The 16,500-nt window shown below is 34.3% G+C and overlaps 2 protein-coding genes across 6 annotated transcripts in view; one reads left to right on the forward strand and one right to left on the reverse strand.

The window, feature by feature from the left end:
- The window catches only part of ARL13B (ADP ribosylation factor like GTPase 13B), a 68,705-nt gene that overhangs the window by 27,373 nt on the left and 24,832 nt on the right, over positions 1-16,500 (reverse strand). The gene's annotated exons all lie outside the window — the stretch shown is intronic.
- Positions 440-11,833, forward strand: STX19 (syntaxin 19). 3 transcript variants are annotated; one of them, XM_032351723.1, is made up of 2 exons: positions 440-690; positions 10,794-11,833. In XM_032351723.1, exon 2 carries the CDS (start codon positions 10,912-10,914, stop codon positions 11,794-11,796), a length of 885 nt encoding a protein of 294 aa, XP_032207614.1. In that variant the 5' UTR covers positions 440-690; positions 10,794-10,911; the 3' UTR covers positions 11,797-11,833. The 3 variants fall into 3 exon arrangements, with proteins under 3 accessions (XP_032207614.1, XP_032207604.1, XP_032207622.1); XM_032351713.1 differs by having other exon boundaries at positions 10,903-11,833; XM_032351731.1 differs by lacking the exon at positions 440-690 and adding an exon at positions 7,106-7,624 and having other exon boundaries at positions 10,903-11,833.

The following is a 16,500-nucleotide window of genomic DNA, read 5'->3' on the forward strand; positions in this document are numbered from 1 at the left end:
AGATATAAGTAAAAAGAAAAGGGTGGAAGGTTTAAAGACAAGCTCTTTTCTGGCTGTTGTAGTTCTGAAATTCGATATTTCATGAGGTAAGCCTTTGGGATTTCCTAAAATAAAACAGAATTCAATCATTTTAAAGTAAACGGAACAAAAAGCCTTTATACCAGGCTTGTTTCCATTCTTATTTATTCTAAATTCTGTATATTTTAGCAAGTTTTGATACCTAAAGAAAACAAAGTAACCTCTGTTTAAATACAAATCACCTTTTTTTGTGAGTAATGTATTTTCTATATAATACAGAATTGGAATTACAGAGACTGTGCCAAATATTCTATGTAGGCAGTTTAACAAGGACTTCCTGTTACCAGCTAGCTCCAATGAAAATGATCTTCCTTTAATCTCAAGAATGGGCGGCTAACTGGCAAAACCGGATTCTCCAGGTGTGAAGTAAGCAATTTGTTCTTCTCATTTGATACCAACAGCAAAAGGACAACTTTATGTTTAACTTACTTGACTTCATTATTCGGCTTTCAATTACATTAACGATATGAAAACCATACAGAAATTAGCCTGTGAATCATAAGACACAGGCTTAAATAATTGATTGAAACATTATAGATGATACTCAGTTTTTCTCTTAAGGGCAGGACTCCAACACCCCAAGTGGAAAGCAACAAAAAGAACAAGACAAAGGTAAATAAACTACTCTTTTTTTTCCTACTTTTCAATGCAAAACATCCATAGACTGAAATAGATAATTAAAGTTACTGGTTTGTTCAGAGTTGGACCAGGCAGCAGGTAGCTGAACTGTTAATTTATACTGCTAATATACTGAATAAGATTTGGGTTTAGAGCTCTTATAAATAAACCACTGTAATAAAAATCAACTTTTTTTTTTAAATTCCTTTAAAAAATAACTTCTCGTTTTGGAAACATGAGAAAGTCAGACCTGCTAAAAACAAACTTAAAATTCTTTCTTTTGTAGACAGATTATAAACTAGTCATACTGTGCTTGCTTTAGAGAACACTTTTACATTTAACTGTGAAAAGAAGCTTATGCCTGAATTTGACACATATCCACTTTTTTTCTTTAAAGTTAAGGTAATTTTCTATAAGGTCTTAATTTCTTCATTGCTGTTTCCAAAAATCTTTTAAACTGGAAGAAAGTAGAAAATAATTTTGTTGTAGAAGGACTACAGTAAAAATATCAAAATGCTCATATTTTTAATGGTTTAGTATATTAAAAGTACTTAAATTATAAAATTCTATGTAAATATATTTGATTTGACACTTTAAAAAATTTAAGTACGCATTATTTAAATGCAACATATATATAGGTAGGTCTGATACTTTCAAACTTATGCAATATATAGAAGCTTAACCAAAATTTATTTTATTTTTTGATATTTCTTTAAAGTTACTTTTTAATTCCTACAATGTTAGAACTTAATAACTCCTTGTCACTCAAAATAATATTTTAAGTGTGTACTTGAAAGTTGGCTGTGATACACCAATAACATATTATCTTCATGGCTATGTAGTTTTAAAATTTAATATAAGAATCATTTCATGTACACAAAACTTAATCAGATAAATGAAAGCTCAAAATTATAGAATTCTTAAGTATTTAAACAAAAATGGTCTTGTTGCATTAAGGAAGTTAATTTAACAACTTATTTACAACAAATAAGTAGAATAAAAAAAGCACTAAAAGACTACATTATAGGGGCACCTTGGTGGCTTAGTGGGTTAAAGTCTCTGCCTTCGGCTCAGGTTGTGATCCCAGGGTCCTGGGATGGAGCCCCGCATCGGGGCTCTCTGCTCCGCAGGGGGCCTGCTTCCTCCTCTCTCTCTCTCTCTCTCTGCCTGCCTCTCTGCCTACTTGTGATCTCTGTATGTCAAATAAATAAATAAAATCTTAAAAAAAAAAAAGACTGCATTACAAAAAATATCAGATAATTTAAGCTTTGAGAGAATATACGCAATTTGCCAAATTCTGTTTTTTAGTTTCCATATTTAAGTAGCAAAAGAGGTGATTTTTCCAGTAACAGCTGCTTTTACCTTGAATTAGGAAAATACTACAAGTTGTCTCCATTCATAAAAGCAAAAGAATACTCCATTTTATGTCGTAAAAAACTGTTTACATTTATTAAAATATTGTATTTAATAGATAACTATAGAAAGAAATGTCTTACTGAAAAAAAATCCATAAATCTGTCATATCTATCCCAAGGCATATTTCTTAAAGCATTAGGTAATTTTTATTCATATGTCTGTTTCTGGGAATGTCCCCTGTTTGTAATAGGGTGGAGAAACTTTTGAGTCATACAGGGTTTACTTTTCTGTTTCCTAGAACAAATTTCCAAAGTTGATTACCATATTTATAAATTAGTCTTCTTTCTTTTTGCAAATACTGTGTTTAAGCTCAAAGATAAGTCAGTTATTAATAGTACAATTCAAAACTGTATAGCAATAGAGTAAGTTAAAAAGGCTGAAAGATTCATATTTGCATAGAAGTCTTCCAACACTAAGAAAATAAATTTAAGGTACAGAAAAGATTACTTACAATGGTGGTCTCATCAATTTTATGCAGCCTAAGCTATTATACTTTACGGCTTCATGAACTCCATCCAACTTTTTTTTTTTTTAAATATTTTATTTATTTATTTGACAGAGATCACAAGTAGGCAGAGAGGCAGGCAGAGAGAGAGAGAGAGAGAGAGGGAAGCAGGCTTCCTGCGGAGCAGGGAGCCCGATGCGGGGCTCGATCCCAGGACCCTGAGATCATGACCCGAGCCGAAGGCAGCAGCCCAAACCACTGAGCCACCCAGGCGCCCCTCCATCCAACTTTCAAATTCTAACATGCTTTGATATCTCACCTTGCCTAATATTCTATTTTATGAAGCTATAAGATTAAGCAATTAAGATGGAAATAGTTATGCATGTAGTTATGAGCATGCACCTACTAGAAAATACAATTTATATATAACATGTAAGTGTACATGAGTACCTACATTAAGTCAATTTTTGAACAGACTAACAAGGATTTAAGGAACATTCTGAATTAGTTATCTCTATAATCACCTATGACTTTCAGTCAAGATACACAGATATACTTCCCTCTTTTTTTTTTTTTTAAAGATTTATTTATTTATTTGGCAGGCAGAGATCACAAGTAGGCAGAGAGGCAGAGAACCTGATGCAGGGCTCAATCCCAGCACCCTGAGATCATGACCTGAGCAGAAGGCAGAGGCTTTAACCCACTGAGCCACCCAGGTGCCCCTAGATATACCTTCCTCTTATACAAACATATAAAAGTGTTTAATATTAAGGGAAAAAAATGATAAAATTTAAAACTCCATCATTATATCTGAAGTAAGGAAATTAAACTTCCAGATACCAGAACTGAAAAAGGAACATGTTCATAGTCAAAATGAAAAGTAGGAATTAAAGCAAACTCCATGCAAATACTTTCCCTTAGGGGCCGGGGTTTAGTGTTTGTGCATAAGAGGGGACTAAAACTGGGCTTCCCAGATGAAGTAGCAAACTAGAAAAAATAGAATATAGTCCATATACAGTTAAAAAGCCATTGGTTTGTCCAAGATTATAGGAGAAGGAGGTATTCACTGGAGCTCCAAAAATCACTGGGGGGCCGGGGGCGGGGGAGAACAGACCCGTATATACATTATCTGAGCTATAGAAATCACTAAAGAAAAATCAAGCCCATATTTATTCTACCTGGCCTAAACTGGGCAAGCTCCAAAGGGGCCTTGTAGTGCCAAACACAAAAAAATAGGTTAAGAATGTATCTATAATGCAGAGCACTCAGGGCAACCTTGTATAATGTAATCACCCACTGAAGACAAACTACTGACAAAGTTCACAAAATACACTTGTCCACCACCCAAAGAAACAGTTGGTGGCCACAACAAACAAAGGAATTTATTCCTAAGAAATGAGAAATAATCTAATAATGTAAAGTATCTTTAACATAAATACACTTTAAACGTTCAAAAGAAGTAAACAAAGACACTGGATCCCTAAACCAAGATGAGCACAGCATAAACTGTATGGCTAATTACATATAAACATTATTATAATATGCGTGCTGTGATACATAGCACTGAAAAGAAATCTGACTTCTTCCTTTAATATTAGTAACACATTGAGATCTACAGGAAAACAGATTTGGAAGTTTTACTTTTTTTTTTCTGGTAAAATTATCAACATTAATGAATAAAAAATACTATCAATATATTTTTGAAGCATTCCTTAAAGTACCTTTTATTCAAATATGAAAGTGTGGTACTCTGGGAAACAATTCTTTCAAGAATAGAAACCCAGGAAAAGACAACTTTTACAAGGCTGAGAGTCAAATACATTGATCTCCAAAATCAGTGACAGTAAAATTTACCTTTCCAAAAGCACTTTGTAAGGGCGCACAGTGTTACAATAACAATTTGAAATATTCTGTTCCTTAAAATTTTTTTCAAACTATGATGCTTGGGAAAAAGGCTTTTGATGACATTGATAATTTGTTTCTAACTTAAGAAAAGAGAAAAGATCTATCCAAGGCATAAAAATGCTAGAGGGGCTTGTTTCAGGATTTCTTCTAAACCATGCAACCAAGAACAAAGCTGGGGACATCGTAGTTCTTGAGAACCGTTAAATTTAGTACCAAAAGCTACTTAGCCATATAGAAACATTAAACAGGACTTAATTATCATGAATAAAAAAAATCAGAATTGGTTTTGTTTTGGTACCCCCTTATATTTCTCATCTGATCCCCTAACACTTTAACTCCTTTTTTTCCCCACATATCAAGAACACAAGTCATTATTTTTTAAGTACAAAAAACAACATAGCTATGTCTCACATAGTATATACATTGTAGCTATACGAATTCATACTAACAAGTTAGTAGAAAACAGAAATCTGTGTATGTATACAGAAATGAAGTATAGTTCACTTCTTATCTCTCTTATCTCAGCTTATTACTACAAGCCAAAACAAAATATAAAAATCCTCATCTCTACATGGTACCAAGGATAGGATTCAAAATTTCTTAAAGACTTTCTGTAACAAAGGTCTATGCGAACAGAACCAAATCTTCTTCCTCTTCTAAACTGTAAAGTGCTTAATTTGGTCTAATTACATTAATGGTCATAATAAAGCTGCAAACAGGATAATTATTTTAGCTCTGATATACTACCTCCTGCAAGAACATTTTTATTTTAGTATTATAGTAATTTATACTAATTGATTATAGTATTTATACACTAATACAATATTTGATACAGATCAGCTTTATTGTTGTATATTTCACTAGAATAATCTATCTCTATTCACTATAGAATGGGGAAAAAAAAGAACAGATTTGCAACCAGGTAAGCTTATATCTGAATGTACGGCTCTGCCATTTTTTAGTTGTGTTGCCTCTGGCAAGTCACTAAGAAAGAGGAATAGCTATGAAAGTCAACATCCAAATAAGGGGAATTTCAAAGAAAAGAATACAAAGAAAATGGAAGAGAGATTTTTTTTTTAATTAGGACCCCCCCAATCCTTAACACATGAAATTTCCAACTTGAAAAAAAAACTACATTTCCAGCAATTTTAATGCAAAAAGATGTACCCCAGGTCATGCTATTGTGAAATTTCAGAACACCAAGAATAAAAAGAAAAGGCCAAGACTTTCATGAAAGGAAGAAAATAAAAGATCCTGTATAAAATACCAGGAATCTGATAGTAGATTTCTTAAGGGCAACAAAGGATGTTATATAAAAATGCAAAAACGTTTTCAAAATTCTATGGGAATATAATCTCCAAGTAAGAATTATATCTGCAGAAAATATATTATTCAGGTGTTAAGGGTAGAATAAAAACACTTTCAGAAATACAAGTTTTCACTACATTTTTGTTTTGAAAGAAAACTATGGGTATGCCTCAAAATCAAGAGGATAAACCAAGAAAAGAGATGAGGAAGTGGGAATTGGGAGATAATACACAAAAGAGAAAAATATCTAAACGCAAGAGCTATGGGGTAAATCAGGTCATACTAGATGGTTACAGGAAAAGAAGTCTCAAAAGATATAGTAATATAAAGGAAATAAAAGAAAAAGAATACCTACTATAAAAAGAATACCTACTATATTTAAATATTGAGAGGATACTTTCATTTCAGCTGAAGAGTTTTAGAATGAATTAGTAATACATACACACAAAATGAGGCAATTGAAAAACTTAGGTAATTAGCATCTTCAAGAGAAATTTTAAAAGTTACATCATTCTTGATCTGTGTGGTGGTTACATGTACGTGTGAAAAATCACCAAACTATACATTTTAATTTAGGGCATTTTCTCATTACATGCAAATATTTCAATGAAAAGCTTTCTTAAAGTACACATTTCCTAACTCTATCCACTGAACAGGCCAAGAAACAATGAAAAAAAATTATTTGAGAAAGGAAACATGACCATAGTACCTTATGTGACTCTGGCGTACGTAATATATGAACTAGGAAAATGTGTAATTATGATAATGTAAACACAGAATACTGACTAAACAAAAATTATGATATAACTATTTTGAAAAGAAAAACTGAGGGAAGGCTTGGTGTTTAAAAGAAAGTTAAATCCATATCTTTCACAGCAGAGATTCAATATAATATTTAGAACTGAAAAAGCAGAAACACCTACATAGACAAATTACTTAGAAACAGAGAGTTTAAAAGCAACATAGAGCTAAGGAGTTGAAAATTACTGCCTTGGGGAATGGGGAACTGGAAATGAGATATGGTGGGGCAGGCAGGTATCAGCAGTTTATCTTGACAACCTGTGCAGTGATTTGACTTCTTAAACTGCCTGTATGTGTTAATTTGAGGAAAATAAAAATATATTTTTTTAAGATTTTATTTATTTATTTGACAGAGACCACAGTAAGCAGAGAGGCAGCAGAGAGAGGAAGGGGAGCAGGCTCCCTGCCAAGCAGAGAGCCCGATGTGGGGCTCGATCCCAGGGCCCTGGGATCATGACCTGAGCTGAAGGCAGAGGCTTTAGCCCACTGAGCCACCCAGGTGCCCCTAAAAATCATATTTAAAAGCAAATTAAAAAAAAAAAGTTTATAGCTATAACAAAAGTAGCATGACATCTTAAAGACTTTGGGGAGGAAATTATTTTCAGAATCAATAAAGTAATGCCAGAGAGAGCATACAGATAAGGAAGTAATAAATAACACTAAATCAAACAAAGAGTAGGGAACTATTCAAGATAAATCATTAAGCTAACTGAAATTAATATCAACCTCCCTCTACACTGGAAAGACAATCAGTCTTTATCAGAGGTATATAGTAAATTATGGTTGCTAATTCTGCTTTCAGAAAGTTGCCACCTAAAAAAAAGTTTCTATAATCACTTCCCAATGTTTTTGAGTGTTTTTAAATATCAATACCAACACAGTCATAAGATATTTAATAAAATACTCAACACAAAAGAGCATGTACATGATCCAAGCTTTATGTAATATATATATTCTGGGAAATTTGTTATATATCTTATACAGGAAAAGCACTGGTCTAACAGCCAGGAAATCTGACATTATTTAACCAGTACTACTACTAACAAGCTCTGGGTAAGACATTTAACTTTTCTGATTCTCAATTTCCCCATAAGAAAAATGCATACATTGATTAGTTAACTTATTGGGATTCTTTCTGGAATCCCATTCATTGACTTGGCACCCCATCTCCTACACCCCAGACAGTGTTCCTTGGCTCTTTGTCTTCTTAACTTTAGGTCTCACAGAAAATACCCCCTTAGAGAAGACTTGCTTAATTATCTATCAAGATCTAAAATTGTCTCGTTTATCTATTTAATTATATACTGTCCAATTCCCCTCAGAGAATACATTATTCAAGTACAGGTACTACTGAATAAATACTACGGCATTTAAAATTTTGCATATAGTAAGACTCAATAATTCTTTGACAAAATATTAGCCCTTTAAAACGAAAGGAATAATTATTAGGACACTGGTTTAACTTTTTGTGCAATGCAGGCCTCATTTCTACATTCTCAACTGGGTCATCATTCAAGAATCTTGAACACCTCCAGTGATGACAAGCTTATTAACTCATGAAGCAGTTTATTCCATCTTGGGACAACTCTACCCATTCAAAAACTCTTTTTTATACTAAATCAAACCTCTCTTCATGTAATTTCCATCCATTGTCTTTTGGAATAATGCCAAATAAGTCTAATCCCTCTTATATATACAGACCTACACATTTCAGAAAATAGCTGTAAATATTCCCTAGATCTCTTTTGCAGTACAAGTATTTCCATTCCTCTCAACGATTCTCTCTGTACTATGGTCTTCCAATCTCATCCTTCCCTGACCATTTGGAAATTTCCAATTTATGAATTTTCATCTCAAAACGTCAGAACTTAACACAGTCCTTCTTCCACTTGCTTTGAATAGCCTAGAGTCATCTGGCCTAGAGTCATCTTTCTTAGTCAGTCTAGACATGATACTGTTATTCATGAAAGCATGATTATTCTGATAGAAATCTCCAGTAAGTTTCTTAAGCACCACTATGAACACAGTATCTTCCATTTTATAGATGTAAAGGTGTTTTCTAAACAACTAGTTACAATATTTTACATCTGCCCTGGTTAAACATAATTTTGTTACTTTTAGTATAGTGTTCTGTGCTATTTTAATTTTTGAATCCCAATTCTGTACTTCAACATTCTGAAAATCACTCCAAATTCTTTGCCATCAACATATTTGATAAGTATGCCATCTGTGACAATATCCAAATTACTGACAAAAATATTTACTTAAGCATATTAAACACTAAGTCCGATAGCTTAACAACATAACGTTAGTAATACTGGTTGATTTTTCTCTGGTTATACTGATATTATGCGTGTTTCAATGCACTATTTGTAATTCCCCAACAGCTTCTTATCTGCAAAAATATCATGAAAGGTATTATTAAGTGCATTTCTAAAATCAAGATGTACTGTGAAAATATTTTATTAACATAGATTGCCTTTTTCAATATATTTTTTAAGTTTTTATTTAAATTCCAGTTAGTTAACATACAGTGTAATGTTAGCTTCATGTGTACAATATAGTGATTCAACATTTCCATACAACATCCAGTGCTCATCACAGCAAGTGCACTCCTTCTCCCCATTACCTATTTAATCCATTGCCCTACCCACCTTCCCTCTGGTTACCATCAGTTTCTTCTCTATATAGTTAAGACTGTTTGTTGCTTGGTTTGCCTCTCTCTCTCTCTCTCTCTCTCTCTCCCTTCCCCCCCCTTTACTCATTTGTTTTAAATATGTTAATTTTTTAAAAATTCCACATATGAGTGAAATCATATGGTACTTGTCTTTCTCTGTCTGACTTATTTTGCTTAGTATAATATACTCTAGCTCCATCCATGTCAATGCAAATGGCAGGATTTCTTTTTTTTTTTTTAAGATTTTATTTATTTATTTGACAGGGATCACAAGTAGGCAGAGAGGCAGGCAGAGAGAGAGGGAGGGAAGCAGGCTCCCTGCTGAGCAGACAGCCGGATGCAGGGCTCAATCCCAGGACCCTGGGATCATGACTTGAGCAGAAGGCAGAGGCTTTAACCCACTGAGCCACCCAGGCGCCGCCAGGATTTCTCTTTTTTATGGCTGAGTAACTTTCGATTGTGTGTGTGTGTGTGTGTACATATATTCACATACATATACATATACAACACTTCTTCCTTATCCATTCATCAGCCCATGGACACTTGGGCTGTTTACATAATTTGGAAGTAGATATTGCTGCTATAAATACTAGGGTGCATGTATACCTTTGAATTAGTACACCTGTATTATTTGGGTAAATACCTAGTAGTGCAATTGCTGGGTCATAGGGTAGCTCTATTTTTAATTTTTTGAGGAACCTCCATACTATTTTCCACAGTGGCTGCACCAGTTTGCTTTCCCACTTACTCATTTCACTTGATATATATATACAAAAAACATATGTATATAAATCACTATTTATAAATTATGTACACCAAATTTAATCCTGTGGATAACTAACAACATAGGATATGATGTCAATATTATCAGCACCCAAAACAAGACTTTATGTATCTTCCTGTTTGGAAAAAATAGCACTTAATATGAATGGATATAAATTTTGTTCTAAGTCTGGATATGTTTGAAAGGAATGCTAAGAATGAGAAACCAGCACAATCAAACCAAGAATATGTTTTCATATGTATGCAATGGATTAAAAAAAAAAGCTATGTTAAATATGTTAATCCATCTAGAAGCCTCAGATATTTTAAAATAAATTCAACATTATCTATATTATTTCAAGCCCTCAAATGGAATCTGCCCTGTCACTATACTGATTTTAACTAAATTATGCATATTTAGCAAAAGGAGTTTAACATTACATAGGCCAAATAAACTGGGAACGGTATCTTTACTAATAAGGGCATTTTCGGAGTGTCCTTTTACTTTTAAAACTTGAAGATATGGCCAAATCTTCTATTCTAAGATATATCCTCTGTATGTACAAAAATCTATTATGTGACAGTATCATGACACTGAAGTACTTATTTGGGGGGCTACTGTATCTTTATCATTGCTTTCTTAGCTACGTCAATCAAACAGGACTCACAATAGGCTCACGAGATGCACAGTAACTTATAAATTATTTTACATTACTTTTCCTATTCAGTTATCTTTATGAGGAAATTCTTAGTGATTTCTCTAATTTTTCAACCTCTTTTCAGAAAACTAAGAGGATTTTTCGGGAAGACACACATAGCTATGTGAAGTCAATTGCTATTGAAAGAAAATGTCAAACTTATTTGTTTGACACATTTATTTTTGCTTCTTAAGAAGAAAGGTATGATGAAAGACCGACTTCAAGAACTAAAGCAACGAACAAAGGAAATCGAACTCTCTAGAGAGAGGCATGTGTCGACTACAGAAGCAGAACAAGGGGTGTTTTTGCAGCAAGCGGTTATTTATGAAAGAGAGCCTGTAGCTGAGAGACACCTACATGAGATTCAAAAACTACAGGAGAGTATTAACAATTTGACAGATGATGTTCAAAAATTTGGGCAACAACAGAGAAGTCTGGTGGCTTCAATGAGAAGGTTTAGTCTACTTAAGAGAGAGTCTAGCATTACAAACGGGATAAAAATACAAGCAGAAAACATTAACAGAGGTCTGGATGATTTAACAAAAGAAGTTAAAAAGTCAGAGGCTGAAAGTGGTCCATCGTCAGTGGTGACAAGGATACTTAAATCTCAGCATGCTGCGATGTTCCGCCAATTTCAGCAAACTATGTTTACATACAATGACACAATAGCAGCAAAGCAAGAGAAGTGCAAGACATTTATTCTCCGTCAGCTTGAAGTTGCTGGAAAAGAAATGCCTGAAGAAGAAGTAAATGATATGCTTTATCAAGGAAAATGGGAAGTTTTTAATGAAAGCTTACTTACAGAAATCACTATCACTAAAGCACAACTCTCGGAGATAGAACAGAGACACAAGGAACTTGTTAATTTGGAGAACCAAATAAAGGATTTAAGGGACCTTTTCATTCAGATATCTCTTTTAGTAGAGGAACAAGGAGAAAGCATCAACAATATTGAAATGATAGTGAACGGTACAAAAGAATATGTTAACACTACTAAGGAGAAATTTGGACTAGCTATAAAATACAAAAAAAGAAATCCTTGTAAGGTATTGTGTTGTTGGTGTTGTCCATGCTGTGGCTCAAAATAAAGAAGCTATTTTAGACATTTTTTCCAGTTTGAATGAAGATGTCCCATGTTTCAGTGTCTCTTTTCATTTTATAGATCTTCACATACTTTTCATCACTACTGAGTCATGATTTTCCTCTATAGCCCTTACCTGCTATAACATCAGAAACTTCTAATAATGTTTTTTTTTAAGATTTTTTATTTATTTATTTGACAGATAGAGATCAGAAATAGGCAGAAAGGCAGGCAGAGAAAGAGGGTGCAGGAAGAAAAAGCCTGCAGGAAGCAGGCTCCCTGCTGAGCAGAGAGCCTGATGCAGGGCTCCAGATCTCAGAACCCTGAGATCATGACCAGAGCCGAAGGCAGAGGTTTAACCCACTGAGTCACCCAGGTGCCTCCACATCAGAAACTTCTAAAGTCAGTGACAAAGCAAGCCTTCACTTATTAAACTAAAAATAGTATAGTTAGTTAACTTAAAAATCACAGGTTAACTATTGAAAATGAGATCAGTGATCTCAACATTTTTGTTCAGGCATCAAGTTCTAGTATATATTTTTGTTAACTTTCAATGCCTTAACAAAATGAGGGTCAGTAAGTGACAACTGCTTAAACAATAAATTTCTTCTGTCCCTTCTAAACTTGCACTATAACCTTTTATTTAGTACCTTATTGACACTTGTTTTTTTTTTTTTAATTGTTCCTAAACTGTTTATCACAGAAATTGAGAATATTAAGTATTATTTACTACTCACTGGCATAATTATGTCCAGATGATTTGTAAAATAGTAATTTTCTATTAGTATTTATATCTGCACATAGTGCTTTTAAAGCAAGACTTAAGCACAGAAAGATTCATAGCAAAGCATTACATCACATGTATCACATATAATTTTCATTGTTATATTTTAAAACTAATCAGAATCACTCTAGGGCACCTGGTTGGCTGGTTCAGTCGGCAGAGCATGTGACTCCTGATCTTGGGGTTGTGAATTCAAGCCCTATGTTGGGCGTAGAGAGTACTTAAAAATCAGACAGAAAGAAAGGAAGGGAGGAAAAGGAAGGAAGGAAGAAAGACGGACCCCTGAGTGGCTCAGTCAGTTAAAGTGTCTGTCTTCAGCTCAGGGCATGATCTCAGGGTCCTGGGATGGAGCTGCATATTGGGTTCTCTGGTCAACAGTGATTCTGTTTCTCCCTCTCCCTCTGCCACTACCCCCTGCTCATGCTCTCTTTCCCTATCTCAAATAAATAAAAAAATCTTTTTTTTTAAGATTTTGTTTATTTATTCGACAGAAAGAGAGGTCACAAGTAGGCAGGGAAACAGGCAGAGAGGCAGGGGAAGCAGGCTCCCTGATGAGCAGAGAAGCCCAATGCGGGCCTCAATCCCAGGACCCTGAGATCCTGACCTGAGCTGAAAGCAGTAGCTTAACCCACTGAGCCACCCAGGCACCCTCAAGTAAATAAAATCTTAAAAAAAAAAAAAGAAAAAGAAAAACACTAACCTAAGCAACAAAACAACAGGATATTTAATTAGTTGAACATTTCATATATATTTTATTCACACACTCGGTAGGCACTAAAAGTAATTTTTTTTTCATTTAAATTACTACTTAAAGAGAAAAAAACTACTAAGTGTTAAAGGTACAATATTAGGAAACCTAGTGGTAAAATTACTATGAGCACTTGGGCTCATATTCTCACCTACTAAATTATATCATTTTCTGTAATCAAAAGTTTCACGTTGCCTGAATTCATATGATGAGACACTTTAAAACTTGCTCTCCTAAACCATCTCCATCCAGGCACAGCGTATCATCAACAATAACTATTCATATCCATCATCACATTTACAGAACATTAATAAAGGACTGCATTAGCTGCTTTAAACGCATCATTTGAAACTCATATGACAACACAGATACTAAAATTCTTATTTACAAGTGTAGACATGGATGCTCAGAAAGAACAAGTGAGCTGCCCAAGGCCTGTCTGACTCCAAAACCCACTTTCTCCTACACCAGTAGCCCTCAACTTTTCCTGTGCATCAGAATGATCTGGAGAACCTGTGAAAAAAACCCAGAAGCATTCCCTGGCCACACCCTCAAAAATTTAAAAGGTCTGGGCCGATGCTGATGCAGATGGTCCCCAAAAACACCTTGCTAATAACACTACCAACAGGTTTTTCTTTGTTATATTGTTTTTATATAAAGTGCATTCAGGTGGGGAAGGGAAGGATGGCAACCTCTGAAGGTTTCTTATGCATAAATTATCTAGGAAGTTAACCAGCTGAGAAGCTTCACTATGAACTACAGCTGCAAAGAGTGAAGCTGATGCCAGTAGAGACAAAAGGAAGACTTTAGGAAGGAAGTTTGGAGGTGAATCAATGATATAACTAAAAAAGGTTGATGAAGATAACAGCCTGGTAAGGTTTCACTACAAGAAGAGAAATCTTAAGCCAGTGAGTAGGGTGAGTAGGGTTTTCAGATGGTAAAAATAGTAAGTTAAAGGACTCAGCACTACATCTAAGGACAACAGGATTAAATGACAGGCAGTCCATATTTGCATACTTAGAGAGTTTCTAGCAATCTCAAAAGGGCCCAGGTTCTCCTATTTATTATTTAAAGGTCTAACTTGGTAAAAGTGCATTTTCCTCAAAATCTAATGACAGGATAATATGTAACTCTAGTTAACTTCTCAGCACTTACAATAAATAGGACTCAAAGAAATTTGCAAATGTTCTCCTATAATACTGTCTAGAAAAAAGGTGACTCAAGGAGGCATATAAAATTAGAGATAAAAACTCTTCTATTGGAAAAGTAATAATAAAACCCTGGTTATTGCTTTTCCTAATATGGAAACTCACTGCCATAGTTTTTAACCTTTTTGGTAATGAAATCCTTTAGGAATTTGATGAGAGCTAGGATCTGCTCCCAAGGAAAAATGCACATGCACTCAGGATCATGTATGTGATTTCAGAGGGTTCTGGGAGGCCATCATAGATGCAAAGACCTCTGGGTCAAAAAATGTTTTTTATCCAAAATCATAACACCTAGTAGTTCATATCAGAGATACTATATTTTCAACCCTGAGTGAAACTCCTCTATATTACTTTTGTTGCAAAGCATCTAATTTGCAATGTTTGTCCCAAAGCTAGGTCATATAATTCCACAGAAAAACAGTATGTAATGAGAAAGTGGCATCATTCCAAGAGTTCAAATGTGCTAGCAATTATCCTGGGAGGAAATTTTAGCCTTGGATCTCCAGAGTTATCCCAGTTTTAAGTATTAGGAGATTCAGCCATAAAAAAGGAAAGCTTCAGCTCAGTTCCTTCCAGAAGTAATCAATAAATAGGGCCTTATATTATTTATGAAGAATTTCTTGGTAGGTGTTGAGCTTGAAATTTGGGCTAACTGCTGGAAGAGGGTTGGGAGGTTGTGAAATAGGTAAAACTTCCAGCTATAAAATAAGTCACGGGAAGGAAAAGTACAGCATAGGAATAGTCAATAATATTGTAATAACTGTATGGTGACTGGTGGTAAATACACTTACCATGGTGAGCATTTTGTAATGTATATATAATTGTTAAATCACTGCATTGTACACCTGAAACTAATATTATATATCAACTATATTTCAACTAAAAAAGAAATTAGGGATTATGTTGATTCTAGTGCTATTGATAGAACTCCAAAAGTTATTTATTTTTTCTATTGGAGAGGTCTTTATCTGTCCAGAGTATCTAATCTTAGTTTTTTTTAAAAATTAAGTTTTAAATTGTTAAAGGAAGAGTATGAAGTACACAGAGGCAGATAATATAATTCATACCTTATCAGAGTATAAGGTAAATCTCTATTATAGCTAAAAGAGTAAAAGGAAAACTCTAGGTAAATAAACAGGTTAACATGATTACAGAGCAGAACATTTGAATAGCATCTATTTTGACTCTCTTTAATCACTTTTACTGTTTTACTGAAATGGATTCTTACAATACCCTACAGTATGGTTCACATGATTATAGCAGCTGAATACAAAAGCAGAATTACAATATTTCACAGATACTTTTAATATAGAAGAGGCATTTAGCCACTAAGTGCAAAGAAGTAGAGTGATTTGCCAGGGTCATAAACAAATTCACACAGCTCTTAGAATCCAGGTTCCAGACTCTCCATCTTCTCTCTAAATCCATGGTTTTTCAACTTTTCACCACTATTTCAGAGATTTTAATCAAAATATTATACTCATTAAGTAGTAAATGCTATGGAACAGTAAAATAGAATTTCTGAGCTAATAAAACACAGAAGACTGGTGATGTTCTATGATTCTGACCTTTCAAGAGAGCCTCAAGTCTGACATGAAGTGATATTTGGCTGAGGCTTCATTTTCAATGACACCTGCTGTCAGGCTGGTGTGCAAAGGCAAGTCAGGCCAGGACAGAGACTGCCCAGCACCAGCTACTGTGATCATCTAACTTTGCTTCCATAGCATGAATGAATCCTGGCTCCCTCAATTTGTAGTTTTGTGATTATAAATAATATTCTAATTTTTCAAGTTTATTTCTGTTGAATGGCTGAATCTTCTCAGAGGTGTTATATTGTTTGCTGTTTGTTCATCATTATAGGGTGGAAAGGGAAAGTTACCTAAGTACTGAAGCGAGTTCGGAGAGGCCCTGTTGGTCCTAAATCAGCTAGTTGAGGCTCAGACAGGGATGAAGAGAAGAAATTAGAGGTTG

The sequence above is a fragment of the Mustela erminea genome, chromosome 1 (genome assembly GCF_009829155.1).
Source record: "Mustela erminea isolate mMusErm1 chromosome 1, mMusErm1.Pri, whole genome shotgun sequence".
Classification (NCBI taxonomy): domain Eukaryota; kingdom Metazoa; phylum Chordata; class Mammalia; order Carnivora; family Mustelidae; genus Mustela; species Mustela erminea.

Coding starts and splice junctions, on each gene's coding strand:
- STX19 (XM_032351713.1), top strand. CDS start 616: ATGATACTCAGTTTTTCTCTTAAGGGCAGGACTCCAACACCCCAAGTG. Junction 691..10,902: donor ACAAAAAGAACAAGACAAAG/GTAAATAAACTA, acceptor TTGCTTCTTAAG/AAGAAAGGTATGATGAAAGA.